This window comes from Porites lutea, chromosome 8, assembly GCF_958299795.1.
Source record: "Porites lutea chromosome 8, jaPorLute2.1, whole genome shotgun sequence".
Taxonomy (NCBI): domain Eukaryota; kingdom Metazoa; phylum Cnidaria; class Anthozoa; order Scleractinia; family Poritidae; genus Porites; species Porites lutea.
Genome location: NC_133208.1, coordinates 20923778 through 20945973, shown reverse-complemented (window position 1 = coordinate 20945973; position 22196 = coordinate 20923778). Strand labels below are relative to the sequence as shown.

Genomic DNA, 22196 nt, shown 5'->3' with positions numbered 1-22196 from the left:
TAACTCATAACAGGCAATTTGAGCCCTTAAATGCGTAAGGAAAAGATTTAACAACAGCTTAACAATTTTAGAATTTACAAGGATTTGTGTGGAAAACCATGCAAGTGTGACTGGGTGGCAAAAGTTGTTTTTCTCATACAAGTGCTTCTAACTTTTAGACTGCAAGCAGTCTCTTATTTTTCTTTGCAAAGTTACTGCACGAGAAACCCAAGCACACGTCTAGTCCTAATCCCTTATTGTAACATAACGTCGTGGTTTGCAATCGCGCTGCCTGAGATAAGAACTAGACGGATTTTAAGAGAAAAGGCGGACTGCAAGCAGTCTATCTACCTATCGGCGGCCGTTGCAATCGCTACTCTTGAGATATATGGCTGAAAATGTTCATATCTTGAGCTAACAAAATATTTCGAAAGTGAACCACAAAGTTGATCACGTGATCAAGTCATGCAAGTCGGTGGAGGTCTGGGTACAATTTGGGAAATATCAGTTCAGTTACATGACGTACATTGTGAATTTTGCGCCGTAATGTTTTCGACCTTGTGTAGACGATTTCCCTTGAAAAGAATCAGGACTTCTCAGGTAGTCATATTTGCAAGGGAACTTTATCAATAGATCGCCTTCTTTGTGCTTCTTCTTCCAAATTATACAACACTTTATCAAATCGTGTGGTTTTCAAAATTCTAAGGATCTTAGTTACACATTAGCCTTGGTCTGTACTTGAATTAGACTTTCTAAAAGTCCTTTTTTTGCTGGTTAGTTATTCCATTTTAAAGGAGAAGCTCCGTCTTTTATCTTATAATCTGGTAAGCGTAAGCTTATATAATTTGCATCTTTCTTTCGAACAGACATGTGTTAGATTTTTATGTCAGGCCGGTACCGAAAGTTTCACGATTTGTAGTCAAGAAAATGGGATAAGGAGAATTGTTTTAAACAACCCGTCAAAGAGGTAGGTATATGGAATAGGTGGAATGTTTTTTATAATAACCCATCCCTTCAATGGTGCACTTTTGGATGACAAAATTTATTCATTTCCACACCCTACCCCCCCCCCCTTTTTTTGTTAATGAGCTGTACCCTCATCTCTCATAGCCCGTGCCAGGCTCTCAGTCAGTGTAGATGAGCGAACAAAGTGCGCGAGCAGCAAAAAATGGTGCGAAGGGAGGAGGGGAGAGCTTGTAAGCATCTTCTTAAATACCTTAATCTGCCCACTAACCCGCCCACCTCACGTAAACATGTCAAAATGTGCAAGGAGGGATTCATGCGAGTTCACGGGCTGAACTTCGTGTGTGCAAAGCTTTCCAAGGTGGCCTTCTAGGTCATCTTTCAAAGACCAGCCCATTTTGAAGGAAATAAATGACATGTCTCTGATGTTTGGGGACATTTAGGTTCCTAAAGTTTCTTTGTTTACAGTAAAATTCACTGTATCACGCTGTGCATTTTGCAAACTTTGAAGGGATTTTGGGTTTTCAAATCACAACGCAATTTGCCGCAAAAACAAAACTGAGAATAAGTCTTGACTGTTTAAAATAGTGAAGGAAATTGTGATGGTATTTTTGTCAAGGGAAGAAGGCAGACTTTGTTTTATTTTTACAAGTGAGGAACACTTTCGTAAGAAAGATCTGAAAAACGGCTTGGCAGCAAACAAGTCGATAATTGCCTGAAAGCAATGAACCTTGAAATACAGAACCCCCCAAAACAGATGAGAATCAACCAATCACGAATCACAAACCATGACTGTTTGAACTCTTTGAAATAGACATCTGTCGCCTAAGAGGTCCACTGAGATGATTGACACAAATTCCTTCAAAGTTTGCAAAATGCAAAGTGTGATACAACGAATTTGGCTGTAATATCATGCAAAACAATGAGCTAGTTACTTACACAGACAGGGAATCTCTTGTCGTAGCCGATGTTTTTGGTTTCCTTGCTTTGGATCTTTTGCACAACTAAAAACTTTTGTCTGTCTGGAGAAATAAAACCAGTCACTGTTGGAGCAAGAGTTTATTACTATAATAGCAAGAAGTTCAAGCTACATGTAAACAAGAATAACTGCATGCAAGATGATTTCAATCCATTTAATACAATTCAATGAAAATAGGAAACCAAAAGCTACGGCTAACCATATGAATATTCAGACATACAATTCTGTCACAGAGTGACTTCATCAAAGCCACTGCAGCCATCTGCTGCCCCAATTTGAATTTGGGAAGCCAGCTCTCACTGAAACCACGCCCACCTGATCTGCTTGCGGTGTTTTTTTATTCAGCATGCACGAAGCCAAGTGAATGACGTAAGTGTGGAAGTAAACTGTCAAAATTAACCATTCAGAGGGTATACCAGGAGTTGGTATAATACCAGAATGAGGTTTTTAAAGCAAAAGCAATGCCTACAGGCTCCACCTCACTCTCTCTCCCCAGTCCTCAAAAGGGAAACCATGAAACTAGCTGGTATGTTTGAATCCGTGTGTGTCCTTTTTATTACAGCCAAACGTTTCGAGTAAGTTGAATCATGTTAATGTTCTGATTATTTGTTTTACAGAAATGCATTTTGTTTAGGGATGCTAGATGCAATTAAGTCCAATTTGCTCCATGATTTAGACTGTAATGTAAAAGTGATTGTCATCTCTGCAAATGGCAAAGTTTTTTCTTCTGGGCATGATCTTAAGGAACTGGTAAGACAACCCCCTCTTATCAAAGTGAATAATGAATATCAGTTGGCTTGATAGCTCAGTGGTAGGAGCACTGTACCAGTATCGTAGAGGTACAGTCATGGGTTTGATCCTTTTCAAGCCTGATTCTTATTAGGCTTTTCTCCTGCAACTGTTTAAGTTATCGTTCTTGTACTTAACTTTAATGCCCTTTACAAGTCAAATAGCACCCTTTTGTCAATAAAATTGGTGTTGTCAGGTTGCATGCAACCACTTCATAGTTTGACACTTTTTTGCTCATTAGTTTGTTACATCAAATGAAGAATGATCCTTGCCGTTGTGAACGCAATTTATGCAATTACTTAAGAAGACTGAAAAAAATTCAGCACTTCAAGGGGGTTTGAACCCATGACCTCGCGATACCGGTGCAGTTCTCTAACCAACTGAGCTATGAAGCCACTGATGTTGGGAGCTGGACAATTATTCATGAATATGTTCCCGTGAAAGAGATGAATGTGATAGATGTATATGAAAAAAGATTTATATATACATCTATCACAGTTTAATGCATGTATCATAAGATTGTTATTAGTACAGTCAAACTTTTAAGCAAAACAACTTATCCAAAATACCAAAAATTCTCAGTTTTCTCAGTCAAAGCATTAACTGTCCAGACGCTCAAGTGAGCAGTAACCTCTTGTAAACTACCACCAAGTTTTGGCACTTTGGGTGGATGCTTACAGGAACATATTGTTGCCAGTTATGGAGTCTGACATCGTTCCAGATCTGATAATAAAATGACCTGTTGGTTAGTGCGTTTTCCTGTTTGCTATCCGATCAATTGAGTAATTCAGTTTTCACCTTTAACCCAACTATTCAGGAGGGGTGATGCCAACGAAAATTATCAACAGGGCAACCTATTTGTGCTGTTTGGTTGACCCTCCAACAACTGAATCTCCTATCGTTTTCGTGTTAAAACTATAAATAAAATAAATGCCTAATAATTGGAACTACCTCAGTGTATTCCTTGTATTTTTTATGGAACTGGGTCTAGAGGTTGACTTGGACAACCAAAATATTCCATTGGCAACCATGCCAAGTCTTGTGGTTGCCCCAGGGGCACTTTGACATAAATTTCAAACCCTGAAATCTATCAGAGATAACACAAACCATGGATGTCATGTCAGTCTTAAAACCTGTTTTGTAGACTAAGGAGCATGGAAAGGATTATCATGCCCGAATATTCCATCGGTGTACAGAAGTCATGACTCTTGTGCAGGTAAGCAATAAATTTTTTTGATTTAGATTTGTCAGTGTCATCAGTTGTCATTGATTGTTGTCACATTCTTCAATGCTGCTACGGTTACCATTGTCGTCATCATCATCATCATCATCATCATCATTAGCATCAGCATAAAAAAAAGGTTAAAGGCATGTTTATAGTGGAAGGTGCACTTAGCTAGTCAGCTAATTTACAGGCACTCCACTCAAATATTTAGAAACAAATAATTCAAATACAACATAACAGGATTAAAAACCCCAACTGGCAGAAGGCAACCAGTTGGCTATTTACAAGCGTGGCCGAGAATTTGAACTCGGGACGACCAAGCACAAATCCAGCAAGTGGCCAGAGTGGGACTCGAACCCGGGACCGCCGGATTGCGAGTCCGACGCGCTGACCACTCGGCCACGCTGCCTCCTCAAACTCCATCATCATAAGCATCATGATTTTCATTGTCATCATCAGTGTTATCACTGATAATAGGTTGAAGTAGAAATTGATGTCCATGTAATTTAACACACTCCAATCCACAAAACAGAATTGTATTTTTAGAATAATTTTATTTTTATTTTCAGGATCTTCCTGTTCCTGTTATTGCTCAAGTAAATGGTAATTCTTTATAGTTGATTTTATATAACAAACAATCCTGCTTAAATAGACTTTCACAAGCATATTTTTATTGACAGACTCAAAAGTTAGCACCACCTTGTACATGTATATGCAGTAGACAGTGCTGCAGGAACCCCATTTATTAGCTTTCATTTGAGTGGGACCATACTCTTATTAAGGTGTTTGACCCACAGACTCATAAAGTTAGAACGACCTTGTGCAATAAACAGTACCACAGGAATGTCCGGCACGTAAGATTTCATTTAAGTAATGATCCCGGTAAGAAAGGAAGCATATTTCTTTGTTATGGCAAAACACTCTTTCCTCACCTAGGAATGTTTTCTTTTTGACACAGAAAATGCGTAGACCTACAAAAAGGCAGTTTATGGAAAAAAAGTATTTAAACTCCATTTTTATAGGATGTTTTTTGTGCGTTAAAAGATTTCAACCCATCATAAGAGTTGCAAACGATAGCCAAGAATAGTTTACGGTTTTACAAGTTCCTCACAAGGATTTCTGTGTCAGTTAGACTCAGACGAGATTTTGTTGACAGTTGTGAAGAAGCTGGTTAGAAAACCAGGGATTAATATACAATGTATGTGCTGCTTTGCAAAGATTTGGTAAAAATTTGATGTTTAAACCAATGAGGCCACAAATTGTTCAAAAGATGGATAGCACTATCCAGTGGATAAGTATTAGGAAAACCAGTTGCGCTATCCAGTGGATTGAGATTTATGCGATGGATAGTGTTATCTACTTTTTGAACAACTGGGGCCAGAAGTGTAGTCGAGACAATAGTAAGGTTTGTACCTTTTTGCATTCCAATGTGGTCATTGCGTTTGGTTCTTTTCTTCTTACTGGACCATTAATTAAATGGTTTTCACTGTACATTGTGTACTTATTTATCTATACTACTACATGAGGAATTTCTGCAATTTGATTGGCTTAGAGCAGTGGTATTTCAGTTTAATTTGAAATACCTACATCTGAAAATTACAAACCTTTTTGCGGGTACAAGTATAAACAAATAATAGCATGATTTGTACGTGACTTTTGGCATAAATACCCCCAGTAATATTTCAAAATTGTCTAAGTAAAAATTTAAACAAAATTACGTATAACAATTTAGAAATATCACTCGTGGTATTTATTCCAATTATCACTACAAATCATGCTATTACCTATACAAATTTTTATTATGATGCTGACAATGATTCTTATTATATATACACACCAATCATCCTAGACTTGCATTTCTTTTACAAGTTTATCAAAGAGTTTGAAGGCAATTATAATGCAGTGCGACAACTTGTATGTACAAAATTGTCTTAAATTTCACTTGCCTAACAGCTCATGAAATTACGTATAACAATTTCGAAATATCACGTGTGGTATTTATACCAAATATCTCTACAAATCATGCTATTACCTATACTTATTTATTTTTATGTATTTGTTTATGTTAAATAGGACTTGCCACAGCTGCTGGGTGTCAGCTGGTAGCCAGTTGTGATATTGCTATAGCTTCTGATAAAGCAAAGTTTGCTACACCTGGGTAAGAATCATATCCATTCCCAACCTATAGAGGGTAACTAGAAATTCCGAAGGTGGTTGAGGGGTTCTTAACGCTCAAAATGTTAAAAGAAAAATTGAAGGTTATCTGCAAATTCCATCTGGGGGTGTGGGGATGGGTCAGGTGTGGTGCATGGGGGATATAAAGGGTATGAATAATTATTTTCTTGAACGAAACATTGTAAGAAGTGTACTAGTCTTTGTGTAATTCTTGAATACAAGAGAAAACCTCAATGATCTAGCCTGTGAACAGGCCCTCTGTTTGGGGAAAAAAATAGCAAGAAAAGGGAAGGTTCCCCGCTCGACCACTCGGTAGCACTAAAGAATGCACATAGATGTAGGCTTGACATATAATCCAGAGTTCAGATGATCCAAAATACGAATATTCATGACGCTTTCCCTCGTCACTACTCATTTCAAACAGAAGGTTGCCCAACATTTAAATTAAATGACTTTTTTAAGTGCCCTCCATCAAAGAAGCTCCTCCTTGGAAAAGCCCGTTTTCTGAGTAAATATGGTAATTGCTTATCAACATGTTTATTATTAATTTTTATTTTTTTTTTTCGCAGAGTCAACATTGGTCTGTTTTGCACCACTCCTGGCGTTGCACTGGCTCGTGCTGTGCCAAGAAAAGTTGCCATGCAAATGTTACTAACCGGTTATCCAATCAGCGCTGATGGTAAAACACATTGCTGCACTTTTAACAAATTGATAATAGTCCTGTTTACACACCACCAGAAAAGCAAATTTCCACATAGTTGTTTTTGCCATACATTTATCGTGGTGTTTGACATACAGAAGTAAAAGCGGTCATACTTAAGTTCATTTTGTTGACCTGTGCTATGTTTATTATACCGATTTTGCAGAGGCCCTAAAGTATGGTCTCCTTAGCAAGGTCGTACCAGAGGAAAATTTGGATGAAGAAGTCAATACAGTCGCAGAGAAAATTGCCTCCTCAAGCCAGCCTGTTGTTGCCATGGGGAAAGCGGGTTTCTACTCCCAAGTCTCAAAGGCCAGAGACCAGGCTTATGTGTAAGTATCCGTGCACAGTAACAGTCAGCTTATCATCGTGCGACTAGTTCATTCGCCGTGATAAAAAAATTACATTTCTTAAGAGCCATGTTTGAATCTTAAATTCTGGGCCAATGTGTGTGTGCATGAAAAAAAAAAACTAGTGCCATCTTGTAATATAGATATTAGATAGAGCAAACGATGATGATTATGGCGTGGTGATGGTGCTGGGAATCGCGATAATGATGGTAATGATGATGATGATGATGATGATTGAGGAAGAAGACAGTGGTGGTGGTGTCGGTGTTGGTGGTAATGTTATGATGATGGTCACGACGATTGTGACAATGTTAATGACAAAAATAATGTGAAAATATTTCTATTTTCAATTAAAGAAGAAGAAGGAGAATTCAAACACCAGAAAGCTAAAAAAAATTTTCTGACTCCAGGTGAGAATCGAACTCGCAACCCCCCCTAGTTTTAGTTCGGACGCTCTCATCTCTTGAGCTACTGGAACTCTAATGGTGAGCAGGGTCGGAATTTAAATACAAGTACACCATACTTTTAGGATTGCATCGGGCACTTGCTCGAAATTCGGCCATCCACCAGCGTACAAACCCAAGACTGTGTATTTATATTAAAGAAAAAGGAGAATTCAAACACTCTCTTAAACGTACGTGTAACTTTGCAGGGATAATTCACTCTGACGGAACGCTTGCACTCAATACATCAGCTCTTGAGTCCCCTCACCTTGCGAAACCTAGGCTTGTTTTCGCTCTCCTACCAGCCCTGTACCCCCATTTTCTTAAAATATAACATTTTCCACTTTTTTTACAGAGAGGCCGAGGCAGTGATGGTTGAGAACCTTGAACTACACGATGGACAAGAAGGAATCAAGGCTTTTCTGGAGAAACGCAAACCAACGTGGACAAACACGACTGACTGTCACTAGCTGGTCATCAGCTTTGCCCCTGAAATTTCCGGAGAGGTTGCCTGCTACTTCAACCCAAAGAACACAACGCTGGAAGAGTACAGCACAGTTGCTTTCTCTTAAATGGCCACGCTTTAGCTAGGTTGTAGTTTAGAGACTCGAAACAATAGAGACCTCAAGATCCGACGACGGCAACGGCAACGGGAACGCCACAAAAGCAATAGGTTCAATTAGCAAAACAACAATCACGACTACGACGTGAAAATGCCTAATTTCATGATGTACAGAGGAAGTACACAAGCGACGACGAAATTTCCTCTCTCTTTCTGAACTTGGATATGGTTCTTAGGAATTCAACTTTAGGAGGGTTCGCCTACATTTGACAAAGTTAGTGACTTGGACTAATCGTGATGAAGATTGAAAGAACGCGAATTCACTTTTTCAGCGACGTTTTCTCTGTCGTCGCCGTCCTCGGATCTTAAGGTCCCTAATTAGAAATACCTTGTACGGCACAATAAACGGTACTGGTCAGTTGCTTTCATCTCATTTTGGATGGTCACGCTTTAAAAATCCACCTACATTTACAGACTCAAAACAATTAGAAATAAGAAATTAGGATTCTGGTAGTCGTAGTAAATTTCGTCACTGTACAGTTGTCCTGTTAACCATTGGCAGAACGGCAAATTTGAGCACCGGAAGTTGCGTATAGATCTTTCCGCGCGCTTTCGCGGTCTCGTTTTTCGTTCCGTTCTCCTCGTTTTATCTGCTTGTCGTTAAAATTTGGAAGCCGTAGCAAACCATGCAAGTAAAGTAAACGTAAAGTGGACTCTGTGGAAAGCGCTGGAGTAATTTGTAGTATTAATTATCAATTGTCAAAAAAATAAAGACCGCTGGAGAGTTAAGTAATGTAGGGTTTAATCAGGCAGTAGCAATATTGTAATTTCAAAAATAATTGTCGAGAAATTAAAAAGTCAGTGATTTGGTTTTTTATTTGTGTGTACCCTTAATAACTTTGTGAGGGCTAAAATAAGTTTTGTGTGTCCTTTTCATCGCAACGCTTGTCTCCCACCTTTGTATTTTCTCTTTTTAACTTGAAAAATGAAAATCCGAATAAAAACCGTCGTTAAAACAGTACAGAGCGTCATGATCTCTGTCATGTTTGATTGGCATGATAAGTCTCTGGCATCCACTGTACTAACATGAGGGACAGAAATGAATGACAAAATGCTTACCGTTTGAAATTAGCTCCATTTTTCTGTTGTTATCGTTTCTGCGGCCGTTGTTAAACGGAAGATTGTCTGCCATATCGAAGAAATAAAAAAACTGGAAGTTCTTAATGTAAATGGAATGCCACTGAAAAAGTTTGGAGATGAATGGGTCTTCTGAAGATGTAGTCGCGTTTTTTCTGCATTGGACGGTTCGTGTTCATTTACCAGGTTTCCACGAGATTACTCCTCCCTCTGCCCGTTGTGCAAAAACCTTTTAGTCTTGACGACCAATTCATTTCTTTTCATTACTCAATTGCGACTACAGTGTACGTAATGGAAAACATTATGCACCCGAATTTTAGTCGAAATTTCTTTTCTGGGAATTGTTAAGTAACCCCAAAACATGTCGTTAATAAAAGAAAAATCCGACGCTGTGATGTAAGTGCTTGTATCAACCAATTAGAAAATAAGTTAAATATTTCTATGCAGACTACCGATATGTCCCATAATTTCAGGGAAATCATGTTGCACTGTTTTTGCTTTCCCCCTTTTCCCCAGCTCAGTTTTGGTGTAGATTTTACTGGGGAGGGCTGGGGCGATCTTTTGACACGGAAACCAAAATGCACATGCGCAACGCAAGTCAATTTGAATTTGTGCATCTACCTATGAGCAAATAGTATCTGGAATGGAGCTCTAAAATTAGTGCCGACAGGTAACCTCTATAAACATCAAAATGCAAACTAAAGACCTGGTCAGCACGTTGAGGAAGTTTGACGCTTATCCCAAAACTCTTGAAGACTTTAGAGTGAAAACATTTGGCGGCGCTGCCGGTAAGTGAATTAACTAGCTCGTATCGTAAGTCCTAAACGATACTAAATGGATTTTTAACACGGTTTTGTAAGCTTATTTAGGGCCCATTTTTCGAAAAAAGATTCAAAAGTTGCGGCCGATAATCTGTTTTGTTTTTCTCCTCCAAAAAAATACCGGTAATTGGAGGTAAATTATGCTTGATTTGAATCGCGGGAAACCACTGGTTCTTATTTACTGTGTAAACGTGGCAAGATTCTTAGCAGTTATGCATCGTAAATGAACACGCCGATCGGCCAAAAAATTAAGTAGTTCAACTCACGAACCTTTCAAGTGACTAAAGTTTTTTGCTCTTTCTTTTCTGTGTTGCTGTTGTCAAAAGAATGAAGCATGTTTCGGTCAATAGATTTCTTCTACTTCCCTGTCGATTTGTTGGCCAATCAGATGTAACCATGTGTCAAACTGATTTGTGATGTCTTAAAAAATATGTCGATACTCTTGAAAGTTTTGACAGAAAAATCCTCACCATACTTCTCTTGTATCCTACTGAAAGTAAAAAAATACCCTTATATTTTAAAAAGTGAATAATGTACTCTCTAGGCCGGCCAGTAGAGCCGATCATGTGCATTGTGTGACAGAACTCGGAAGAAAACTGTTATCTACCTGTCGTTTGTCACACAACCTTGAGTGATGTGCTCCTAACTATGAAGTTGAAATAGCTATATAAACTCTGACAGAAGTTGAAAAATTATCAGGAATGAAAGGGCTCAGATTTTTTTGTTCAACTGAGATAATTTACCTTGCATCCAAACAATCATTGTACAGTTTACCCAGGCAAGCATAATTTTGTTTCAGTCTTAGAATAAATAGTGAACTTACGCAGTAAGACACCAGAGGAAAGAACACAGCAAATCCTTAAGTATCAAGTATGACTATATGATGTTCAAAAAAAATTTGCCCAAAATTCACCTTCCTTTAAACCGGTCTTTTGTATTGCAGACCAGTCAACACAGAAATGAGGTCCTCTTAGCAGGGGAAGGATGGGAGGCGGGGGGCCCTGGGTATGTCCCTAGTCTGAATTTCAAAACCAGTCATTTCCCCTATTGAGCATGAGGTCATACCCCTATAGGTATTGCACTATTGTACATGTTGTATTTGCAATTGTCCTTATTGCTGTCACAGTTTCATCCCATCTTCATGTCATTTGTCATCGTTTCATATGTCTTAAGTCACTGTTTCAAGGCCATGTTGCTCTCTGGAATTTACCCTCAAAGGGCCTCAGTGATTTAAGCTAAGATCGCAACAAAACAGGCAAATAATAGCCCTGTCACACAAACATGACATCACTTATAACATGCACTGTATTTAGTGTCAAACCATTAAGTAAATTGTGAATTATATGTTTGGTGAAATAATTTATCACCATGCACTGTTGAGACCGTCTTGTAGAGCTATACTCAAACTGACATCACCTGTTGATATTTTAATAATTTTAAATTTGCTAACCAGAAGCGCATTAGCTCTTGTAACAAAATATCCGTTTGTTTTCCTGGTTACAAAATTTGAATAATAAAAACAATGTTTTTAAACAGTGTTGTCTTCTATATTTTGAAGATTCATTCATAATCCAATCATTTTAATTTTTTGTCTTTTTTCCAATTTCTTTGCAGTCACTCTTGTTAGTGGATTTTTTATGTTCCTGTTGTTTGTATCAGAATTAAGTTTCTATTTAACAACAGAGGTAAGGTTAGGCAACGTTGTTTAAGTCTTAAGGTGATTTTGCACAAGATGATTTGCAACAATAATTTTTAGGGCACAACACAGTGTTGCAACATTTTTGCAACATTGTGTCAAATGGTTGCAACATTGACATTCTTACTTTGCAGTGTCATGTTGCACTAAAATTGTCGTTGTAAATGATCCCATGCAATATCACCTTAAGAAGTACTCACTGTGACTAGGGTTATAACCCTATAATCATGGACTGAAAAAGAAAAGAATACTATTAAGCAACCTTAAACACTGAAATAAATTTACATAAAAATGCAGTTCTAATTTTTTTGACATCTCATAACTATTTGTCAAGTTACATACTGTGGTAGCATGTTTTAGAAAGAGGTCTGACTTCATTGTAGTTACAATTTGTAGCAATTTGTACATGATGTTTTCATGTTGAATTTGCAGGTGACTCCTGAACTTTATGTAGACACAGCAAGAGGTCAAAAGCTTAGAATTAATGTAGATGCACTTTTTCCTAAATTACCATGTGTTTGTAAGTACTGATTTATTCTGTCACATAACTTTGAAGTCACTGTAATGTTTTTTTCTAAACTTGGTGCATTATGGTCTACGTACTGCTCTCATCAACCGTTTATAAAAATTCTGTTGGAACTACATAAAGTTGATATTTTTTATTTTCAGATTTAAGTATTGACGCAATGGACGTGTCTGGTGAGCAGCAGGTATCTGTATATTATTTTTATGTGCTAGCTTTTAGGCAGGCCATCAAGTGTCAAATTATCAAATTTCATACTTGGCTCCGAGGCTGAGGGGTATAAAGCAAAAGAAATGATTTATTCATCTCCGAATCTCAATGTGATTTTTTTTTGTTTAATACATGTACCCTTTACTTAGCTTCAAAGCTAGTATATTTTAATAATTTGAATCTGGCCTTTTGAATTTAGGAAGGTTAGTCACCAGCATTTTCATAATGATATTGAGACACATGTATGTACATGTTATTTTCCGAAACCGACATTTATATAGTGTATGCTTTGATATCCCCAGCCTTTTTTTTGTTTAAATGTTGCTTGCCCAGAAGGGTGCAAAGAAAATCATTTTTACAGCTTGCCATTCGGGCAAACTGAAGCTAACATTTACTAGCCCAGATGTCATTTCAACTAGCCCCAAAAGCTTTTTGAAAAGCAGAATTGATCTCACAGTTCTTCTGTTATTCAAATTCCTCAAAATTCACTAGCCCGATAGTAAAATCCACTAGCCCCAGGTGGCTATCGGACACTACTTTCTTTGCACACTGCCCAGATACATGTACACCTGCTATTGTTATTTCTGATTTTCTGCTAAAAAAAAAATAATAAAATAAAATATTTTGACAATACCTTTGAGGTAGTTTTAGTGGCAATGAGCAGTCCCTGTCACCCAAGCTGTGTCGTAAGGAGATCTGCTTTATTATGTTTCAGCAATTTTGATCTAGCTGTATTTCTTGTTGTCATGATAAATATGTGATTTATTTTTTCAATAACTTATAGTATTTGCATTCCATCCCATAAAATGTATGTCATTATAATTATTTAGATTGATGTTATGCATAGTATATTTAAAACAAGAATGGATCTAAATGGAGAGCCAATTGATGAAAATGCAGAAAAAGGAGGTTAGTGTAAAAAAAGAACAAATGTTACAGTTAACCCTTTAAACCATAAGATCAAAATTTGAATTCTCATTTGTTGCCCCAATTCATTTCCTACAGAAGGAGTGGGGAGAAGTTGATAAAATATCAATCAAATTCATCTTGTGTGATCATGTCTGTAATTCACATGACCACTCTGTGGTACAAAGCATTGATATTACAAGGAGAAATTTGATGCTGATCCCTCTTAGGGCTTAAAGGATTAAGGTTTAGTTAAGTTGGCTGCTCAAGAGTGGTTTGTCATAAATTAGCATAATCTTTAGCAGAAACATCACTTTATTTGAGCTTTATTTTATAAGTCCTCACCTTCTGTTTAAGGCGGTATTCACCATTATTATTAATTGAAGCCAAGCAAAGTATATCAGACAAACGCTTGATGGCCACTTAGTACATATAGAGGTGACCACAACAGGAAAATTCTCATCAGGGTGGTACTTTTCTACAATATTAGTTGGGACTTTGGGATCTGACCGCCTGTTTATGAGGGAGGGCTACTTAAATGGAACTTCAACTGTAGTAAAGTGCACTCAGTAATATTTCTTTTGTTATGTAACAGATCTAGGTGACAAGAGTCATGAGGCAAAAGAATTATTAGAGGTTAGTTTGATTATTGTGTAGCAAATGGTAATTAAGTGGCAAGTTTGACCCTTAGATATGAGTTTTAAAATATCATTAGGCCATCCTCTTTTTTTTCTCCGCTTAGCGTCGTTCGACCAACCCAAATTTTTGGCCAAAAAAAAAAAGTAAGGACGTAGTTAAACCATTTTTCACTTGAAATAATTCTTTTAATCTGAAAAATGAGCATAGTAACAGCATAGAGAAAAACAGGAACACATTGTACAGTATATTGTGTATTTTCTTAATCCAAATACATGTATGTGAATGTTAACTTTCAACGTCGTCCTGGGGTACCAGGGCCTCCTCTTCTGAGAGTTCTTGTGATTTTTTTTTTTTTTTTTCAATCTGACCAACCGACCGACCCAATGTCAGGAAACGCATCCGACGCTAAATGAAAAAAAAGGGGGGGATGGCCTTATTAAAATAGTGCAAAACCTGATTGAAGATTGGCTGTGGGTGGAGATGCAGAGGGTGCTTTCCAACTGAAACAAAGTATCTTCATTGGTATCCAAGGTCCTCCAGTCAACACTGTATAATTAACCTTATCTGTATCTGATATTAAATTTCAATTACAATTTTTTTGTGTGACAGCTTGATCCTAAGAGATGTGAATCATGTTATGGAGCGGAGACTCCTGGTAAAGAGTGTTGTAACACATGTGAAGATGTAAGAGAAGCTTACAGAAGAAAAGGATGGGCTCTGTCTGAAGTAGACAACATTAAACAGGTGCAAGAAATGGTCACTTGTCTTTACCTAAGGGGCTATACAATCATGGGTTCCACATTTTTATATCAAAGCTGAGTGGAAATTATAATGAAGTCTTCTCAGCAACTGTTTTATTGGAAATCAAAGGGAAAACAAATTAAGTGTGGTCAATTTTTGGTCATTTTTTGTTGACAAAGGACTGTAACTCTATTACTGAGGTTGACCCATTTCAATTCTTTTTAGGTGCAATCCATTTACATCCTGGCCAAGCCAAAGTCATACTTTTCTTGTCATATAGTTGAGCCTGGGTACAGTTGTAGAGTACTCTGATTGTAAATTCTTTTTAAGTTGGTAAAGTGATACCAGAAAATCATGAAAGAGCTCCTTTAAATACATTCACTGAATGTTGGGGCATGCTTAAGTCTGGATAGTACGAAAGTTTTCTTTTTCTCTTTCAAATACTAATTTTTGTGGAGGGCTCATTAAAGATAAAGGAAATACAAAAAAAATGAAAATAAAACTGATATTACATATACATGTAACAGGGTGCAAAGAAAATTATTTTTATAGCTTGCCATTCAGGCAAGCTGAAGCTCACATTTAGTAGCCCAGACGTCATTTCAACTAGCCCTAAAAGCTTTTTGACCAGCAGAATTGATTTCACAGTTCTTCTGTTATTTGAATTCCTCAAAAAACATCACTTGCCTGTTGGGCAAGTTGAAAACAGAATTCACTAGCCTGATAGCAAAATCCACTAGCCCCAGGCTATCGGACACTACTTTCTTTGCACACTGTGTAATCAATATTTTTATCGTTGTGTTTTTATGCAGTGTGTGCGAGAAGGCTGGAAGGACAAACTGAATGAACAGAAAAATGAAGGATGTTTAGTTACAGGTCATTTGGAGGTGAACAAGGTAGCTGGAAATTTTCATTTTGCTCCTGGAAAGAGTTTCCAACAGCATCATGTCCATGGTGAGTTACATACATGTACTTTATATATCTGATAAAATTACAACCTGCTGTAAATTAATTTTAACATCGTTAGCAACTTAGTAGGTCTGCTTCCATGACTGGTTTAAGTCTGAGCAGAACTTGTTAATCACAAACTAGTATTTTTAGAAATTTTGCACTCACTGACAAGACATTCTTTGGAATACAGGTAGATGTATTTGTTTGTAACATTTATGCCTGTGTACATGTATACACCTGTCAATACAGTAAGGGCGTTGGAGCAAGAGGTACATAATTTCTCGGCCTAAAGCATTAAACTGCCAGAACTTCTGGAGGGGTGGAGGGGGCTAGGTCCAATAACCTCCCTCCCCCCCCCCCCCATGGGGGAAGTTCTTATTGCTGTCGACATCTGCTTCAGCCTATGCACAGGATATGTATTAACACACAAGTATTAAGAGCTTATTTAAAATCATTGTTAAAAAGACCTTCAGTCAAAGTTAACAAAAAATGAATAAACTTCTAAACATTATCTTAAAGCACATTTTCAGAGTATTGATAAATCTTTTAAACTATTAGTGCACAGCTAAAATCCCTGATCGTTAAAAACGTTGAAATAAAAGAGATAAATTCTTGTTGAAATTACACATCTAACCAAAATAAGTCAAGTCATTTGATGAAACAAAAATTGCATGAAATTACCATAAAAATAAATGGTTTCATAACTCTAATAACGGTTTTGCCCTTTTCAGTTGCTATCCTCAAGTTAAGTTCAGGGGGAAATGTTATAAGAGTGAATAGTAAGTGAAAATGTTTCTTCTAATGCGACAATCACGCCAGCAAAACAGGCCTCCCATGCAGACATTCTTTTGGCTTGTCACGCAATCTCTCCTTCCCAATGTTTCTTGGGGAGGAGAGATTGCATGATGAGCCAAAATGTGTCAGTGTGAGAGGCTACAGTGAAACATATTTTAGTTAAACTAGGGTTAAAAAACTGATAATTTACCAACAGGAAAGTGAAAGAAAAGTTGGACTGATTGTTGGTGAATAATAAAGTTAGTAAGTTTAACCCTTTAAGTCCCAATATCCATATACAATTTCTCCAAACTGATCTCTATTATTTCCTTAAAGAATGAGTTGAGAGAATTTGATAAAAGATCAAGGCATTTTCTCTTAAGTGATCATTTTATTAATTCTGATAACCTAATCTCTTGACAGTCTATGAATATCGTTAGGAGAAAAGTGATGTTGGTCACTATTTGGACTTTAAGGGTTAAATGTGTGTGTTTTCATGCTTCCAAATCTGAATCTGACAAATCTAAAATCACTAACCAACTTCCATAAATACACGTAAGGCAATACTTCAGCCATGGTTTACCTATTTGCTTTTAAACATAGACATAACATGAACTATTTTTAAGATTATAGGACAAGTTCAAGAAAATAATCATTGACTATAATTCACTGCCAATAACTAAAGTGTATAAATTTAAAATAAACTTAAAACAGTTTGCACCACCAGCACTAATATACATCTTAAGTACAAAATTAAAGATTCAGGAATAACGATTTTGTACGTCAGTTACATGTAATTACCGCACTGTCACATTAATTGCTTTATTATTCATTCAAAATAATCCCTAGTTTAAAAACAAGCTAAAACATGCTTACCTTCATCGATGTTTAGATCACCTTGATAGGGCATGTTTACAAGATAAAGGGCTGTTCAGGTCTGCAAATGTACTCCAAATAGCAGATGCTCTCCATCGAGTTGTCTTCTTGCTATGTTGTTAGACAATAGTTCGTCGTGAAACGAGTAAAATGCTCCGCCGACTGTTCGGCTATTTTTCTTTCCACAGTCAAACAACTCAACCTCGTCCTCAGGTCTTCTCGGTTAACGGTGCATTAACCTGCAACTGTGCTGCACTTTTGACGTCATCAGTTGATTAATCGCAAAATTCTTCCAAATTTAGACAACAGTAGCGAATTATGCGTGTGCTTTTAGCCAATCAGAAATGGAGAAATGTTTTGAATGATTAATAATGAAGTTTATCTATCCATTTAAGTAAACTGATTATTTCAAGTTAAGGTTCTGCTCAGACTGAGACTATAAAACAAACTCAAGTCCCTCTTTAAAAATGGGAAGATTAAGGAGTTATTTTAAATTTAACTTTTTTCAGCAACTTATGTAAATGCCCGTCAGATCTTCTAAAACGGCAAGTTGTAGAGAATGAAAAACTCTTCTTGTCACAACGTTCTCTTTTGCTCTATGTAATGTATAATGTATTTTTTCCTTTCTTATTTTATAGTGCATGATTTGCAGCCATTCGGGTCTACTCAGGTAGGTTACGTATTCCAATGAAACCTCTTTTAGTTTAGTAGTCTTTTCGCATGGTGCTGTTTATTTAGTACGTTGTATGTTGTTCTAAGTTTTGACTCCGTGGATGGAAAATGGTGTGATCATTCTTATGAATCCTCTTCAGAAGTATTCTTATTGTACTATTTATTTAGTATGTTCATGTCGTTCTAACTTTTGAGTATGTGAATAAAATAATCCCACCTTTCAATTGCCGTTTACTTTTCCTGAGCCATTGTTTCCCATGATTTGGCAAAACTAGATTCAGGAATCTTTAACAGTGAGAGAATTAGCCCTGCGGCAATTATCTTCATATTATAAAATAATAATTATTTGTATGTTGCAGTTTAACCTTACTCATCATATTCGCCATCTATCGTTTGGCCATGAATATCCTGGTATAAAGCATCCGTTGGATAATACTTATGTCGCTGCTGAAGATCGTAAGTCTCAAATTGTTACATAAATCATAAGAAATTTTAAGATGTTGCCAAATTGTGCCAGAAAAAAAAGCTGCAGATATATAAATCTTTCTTTAAAGGACGTGTCCGCCTAAAGCTTCGGTAAAAAAACAGGCAACAAAAACGTGCAACATTGGCTGTTTTTACGCTATAGACGTTAAAGTCGTCTTAAGACGTCTCTAGCGTAAAAACGGCCATTGCAAGTTGAATGGCGATGTTGCGCGTTTTGCCACTCACGTTTAAACCTGCCTTGCAACAAGGTAAAACACGCAACACCGCTATTCAACTCGTTTTGCAGCAATGTTGCAAAACCGTACCGTGCGGCGTGATTCCTGTAACGGAGCGAATGCTGCGCCGCGCCGATCTTTAAAGTGGAGCGTCACAAATCGGATAGGTGTTGACACGCTACCGGATAGCTTTTCGTGTCGGCACTAAAAGCTATCCGGAAATGGCCTATTTTATCACGCTTTCTCTTTGCTTTCTCATGTGGTAAATTACGAAAGATGCTGTTCATTTCCTCTGTTTTCGTTTTACTTAGCCGGAAGTATGTACCAGTACTTTGTGAAGATAGTTCCCACAATATACCGGAAGTTAAACGGAGAGGTGAGCACTGTACTGTAAGACCCTTCGCATTTTTTGATTGCATTTAGCAGGGGCCCCCAAGGACGGTTTCCTAAAAATACGATGACAGCTCTTGTTAGGCCATCCAGTGTGTTTTTAGATCTCTAGAAATGCATTCTAAGCTGCGCTACAAAATTTTTAATCTGTTTGGTCATCCTAGGGGAACTTAAGTCTTTTGGAAATTACAAGGGCTTCAGTGTTATTTTCCCGAAAATTTCAGATGCAATGTAACGTTTTACGAAAGTGAGAATTTTTCTGATTCCTCTCTCCATCACCGAAAATTTTAGGTTTCCTTTTCGCAATCTGGGTAGTAAAATATGAAAAATTAAACTTCAGAAAATCGTAAGGACTTTATTAGATAAGCTTCGAAAATTGTGCATGAATGGGACGTTCATCTAGAAATTTGTATTGTCCTCAAGCAAAAGGAATTTCTAGGCAATATTTGCTTCTCCGAACAGATATTTTACAGAAAACAGTCTTGGGGTGCGCCTGATTTAGGCACAAGTATGAAATCAGGTGAAAGCGTTATGGGACTGTTTTGGAAATGTTCTCGTTTCGTTTATTGGCTTTGACGCGATTGTGAAGTAAACTGGGTCAAAATTAATCTCAAAAAACATTTCCATAATGCAATCCGACACAACACCGACCTAGTTGCACGCAAAACCTCTGAGAAAGGCTACTTCTAGTCCGTTGAAAGTCACTTAGCAGTTACAAGGCGGATCTATAGAAAAAAGAACGCAACGTCAAATGAAACGCAAGAGTGCGCAGAAAGGACTGAACGCGACTTCCGATGCTCAGTTTGCCGATTTGCTATTGATTAGGTCGGTTTTTAGATCATCAAGTTGTCTTTGCTAAATTTATGAAAACCGAAAAATTGTTGTCTGCACGCTTTGTAACCCCAGTTGTTTCTGAAATCTCGTTGGTAAACGAGCCTTGTTTGTTCATTTTTTGGTATCCTTCCTGCAGGTTGTTAAAACGAATCAGTTTTCAGTAACAAAACACAAGCGGGTTATCCGACAAGTCTCCGGTGAACACGGCCTTCCAGGTATGTCAAAACTGCCCACCTACCCCTCTCTTAAACCAATATTTTGCCTTAAGTGAGAAGTAAGTGTTAATGTTGGCTTAGGGGAGGGGTAGGTGGGCAATTTCCCAGAAACGTGTAATGATCCTCCAATTTGTTTTGTCAGTTGGCGCTATCCTAACAGCTTGATTTCTAACAAAAGCGTACATGAGCAAAGCAAAAGCAACTAATGCTAAATCTTTTTCACTTTTCTCCTTGCGTCTTAGGGGTTTTTGTCTTGTATGAATTCTCGCCGATGGTAGTTCAGTACACGGAAAGCCGAAGGTGAGCTCTTGATACTTCCTTGCTTCCCCGCCGGCCTCAAAATAGGGACCTTACGATCCGACAACGGCGACGCCAATGAAAACGTCGCTGAAAAATAGACTTCGAGTCCTTTACAACTTTTTCCCGCTTATACCAAGTCACCCAGTTACTTGAAAGGAGAGACGTTCGGTTGGAACTGAAGAGGGGGGACCGCGTCCGTTTCAGAGAGAGAAAGTGAAATTTATCGCCTTGCCGTTCCCGTTCTCAAGTCAACTCAAAATTTGGTCATTTCACGTTGTAGTTGTTCAGGGACGGCAAAGAAATATACAAAAAAGCGTGATGTACGTGCAGTTGTTGTTTTGCTCATTAAACGTATGGGTTTTTTCGACGTTGCCGTCGCCGTCGTAGTTTCGTAAGGTCCCTAATGACGCTGGTTCACGGGCGTCCACTACTTGGTGTAAGAGTAAAAGAAAATCTCGTACTCTTAGTCGTACTCGTCTTGAGACGACTGGGGACGAGTCAGATGAACTCTGTCTGCCATCGGCCTCTGTATGAAAACGAGGTTAAGTGCACAGCCTATGATGTGGAAATGATTTTTCATTCTCATACAAATAAAACTCATTTTCACAAGAAAGGTTGTGCACTTGGCCTCATTTTGAAAGTGAGGGTTTTTGGAACTCGGAACTGGCCTAATTTCTCACCCTTTTTTCTATTTTAGGTCCTTTATGCATTTCCTCACTGGAGTTTGTGCAATTGTCGGAGGTATATTTACTGGTAAGGCGCGGCTTTTCGTTTGTATTTTTCTTGCTGTTCTAGGTTGCCCTTTTTCCTCTTCTACTTTCTTATGGTACTTGATCGCTTTTTGTTTTTGCAGTTGCTGGTCTCATAGACTCCATGATTTATCATTCCTCTCGGGCACTTCAGAAGAAAATAGATTTGGGAAAATCTACCTGAGTTATCCTGACAAGTGCGTGACACAATGAACAAAAATTACGTGACTCTACTAGGAGTAATGCGTGACAACTTCATAGATCTGTACAAAATACCCAGTAATGCACATTTTAAATTCGAGGAGGCGGTTTTTAGATAAGCAATTTAATCTAGTGAGTTTCACCTTTTTTCAAAAATGGTACCCTTGGATTTACAGACAGTTTTATCATTTATGACGTTCCGAAATAGTTTTCCTAGGCCTTATAAAATAAATCAATAATTTGAACTTGTGGTATAACGTGCGCAACGCTTTCCTGAAATCTAATCTTAGAATGTTTCCCCCCCCCCCTCCCCTCCCCTTCTGTGCGCATTTCCTTTGTACTAGAAAGCCAAACACTTGTATTACTGCTTTCTCACGAGACTTCTCTTCCAAGCAGCAAGCATATGCACATAATTTCTGAAAACACAAAGGGACAAATTCCCCTGGGACCTTTTATTGGAAAATAACCATACAAGCTAAAGAAGTCTTTTTACATAGTTGTGGGTGTATTTGCCAAATCCCCAGGCGTCAATATTTAGCCTATTCACCACGTAGACCATAACGCATCTTCTTTACCTCCCAAAATTTTGCATAACCATTGTCTTCGATTTCTCTTTAGACAATACTCGGGAGAGATAAGAGACGAAGGTTCTGCGAAATGTTGGGGGAAAACAAGGTGCATTGTGGTCTACTTCA

General features: G+C 37.7%; 3 protein-coding genes across 4 annotated transcripts in view; 2 read left to right on the top strand and 1 right to left on the bottom strand.

The window, feature by feature from the left end:
- The window catches only part of LOC140945339 (uncharacterized), a 554440-nt gene that overhangs the window by 297468 nt on the left and 234776 nt on the right, over positions 1 to 22196 (bottom strand). The gene's annotated exons all lie outside the window — the stretch shown is intronic.
- Positions 489 to 9042, top strand: LOC140945641 (enoyl-CoA hydratase domain-containing protein 3, mitochondrial-like). The gene is made up of 9 exons (XM_073394664.1): positions 489 to 579; positions 846 to 946; positions 2539 to 2671; positions 3855 to 3926; positions 4505 to 4538; positions 6009 to 6093; positions 6680 to 6789; positions 6977 to 7142; positions 7959 to 9042. Exons 1-9 carry the CDS (start codon positions 526 to 528, stop codon positions 8071 to 8073), a joined length of 870 nt encoding a protein of 289 aa, XP_073250765.1. The 5' UTR covers positions 489 to 525; the 3' UTR covers positions 8074 to 9042.
- LOC140945628 (endoplasmic reticulum-Golgi intermediate compartment protein 3-like) lies at positions 9915 to 21824 on the top strand. 2 transcript variants are annotated; one of them, XM_073394651.1, is made up of 16 exons: positions 9915 to 10090; positions 11738 to 11808; positions 12252 to 12339; positions 12489 to 12529; positions 13383 to 13461; positions 14054 to 14094; positions 14707 to 14841; positions 15651 to 15792; positions 16521 to 16568; positions 18078 to 18109; positions 18471 to 18567; positions 19124 to 19188; positions 20173 to 20251; positions 20494 to 20551; positions 21249 to 21304; positions 21405 to 21824. In XM_073394651.1, exons 1-16 carry the CDS (start codon positions 9994 to 9996, stop codon positions 21482 to 21484), a joined length of 1209 nt encoding a protein of 402 aa, XP_073250752.1. In that variant the 5' UTR covers positions 9915 to 9993; the 3' UTR covers positions 21485 to 21824. The 2 variants fall into 2 exon arrangements, with proteins under 2 accessions (XP_073250752.1, XP_073250753.1); XM_073394652.1 differs by lacking the exon at positions 16521 to 16568.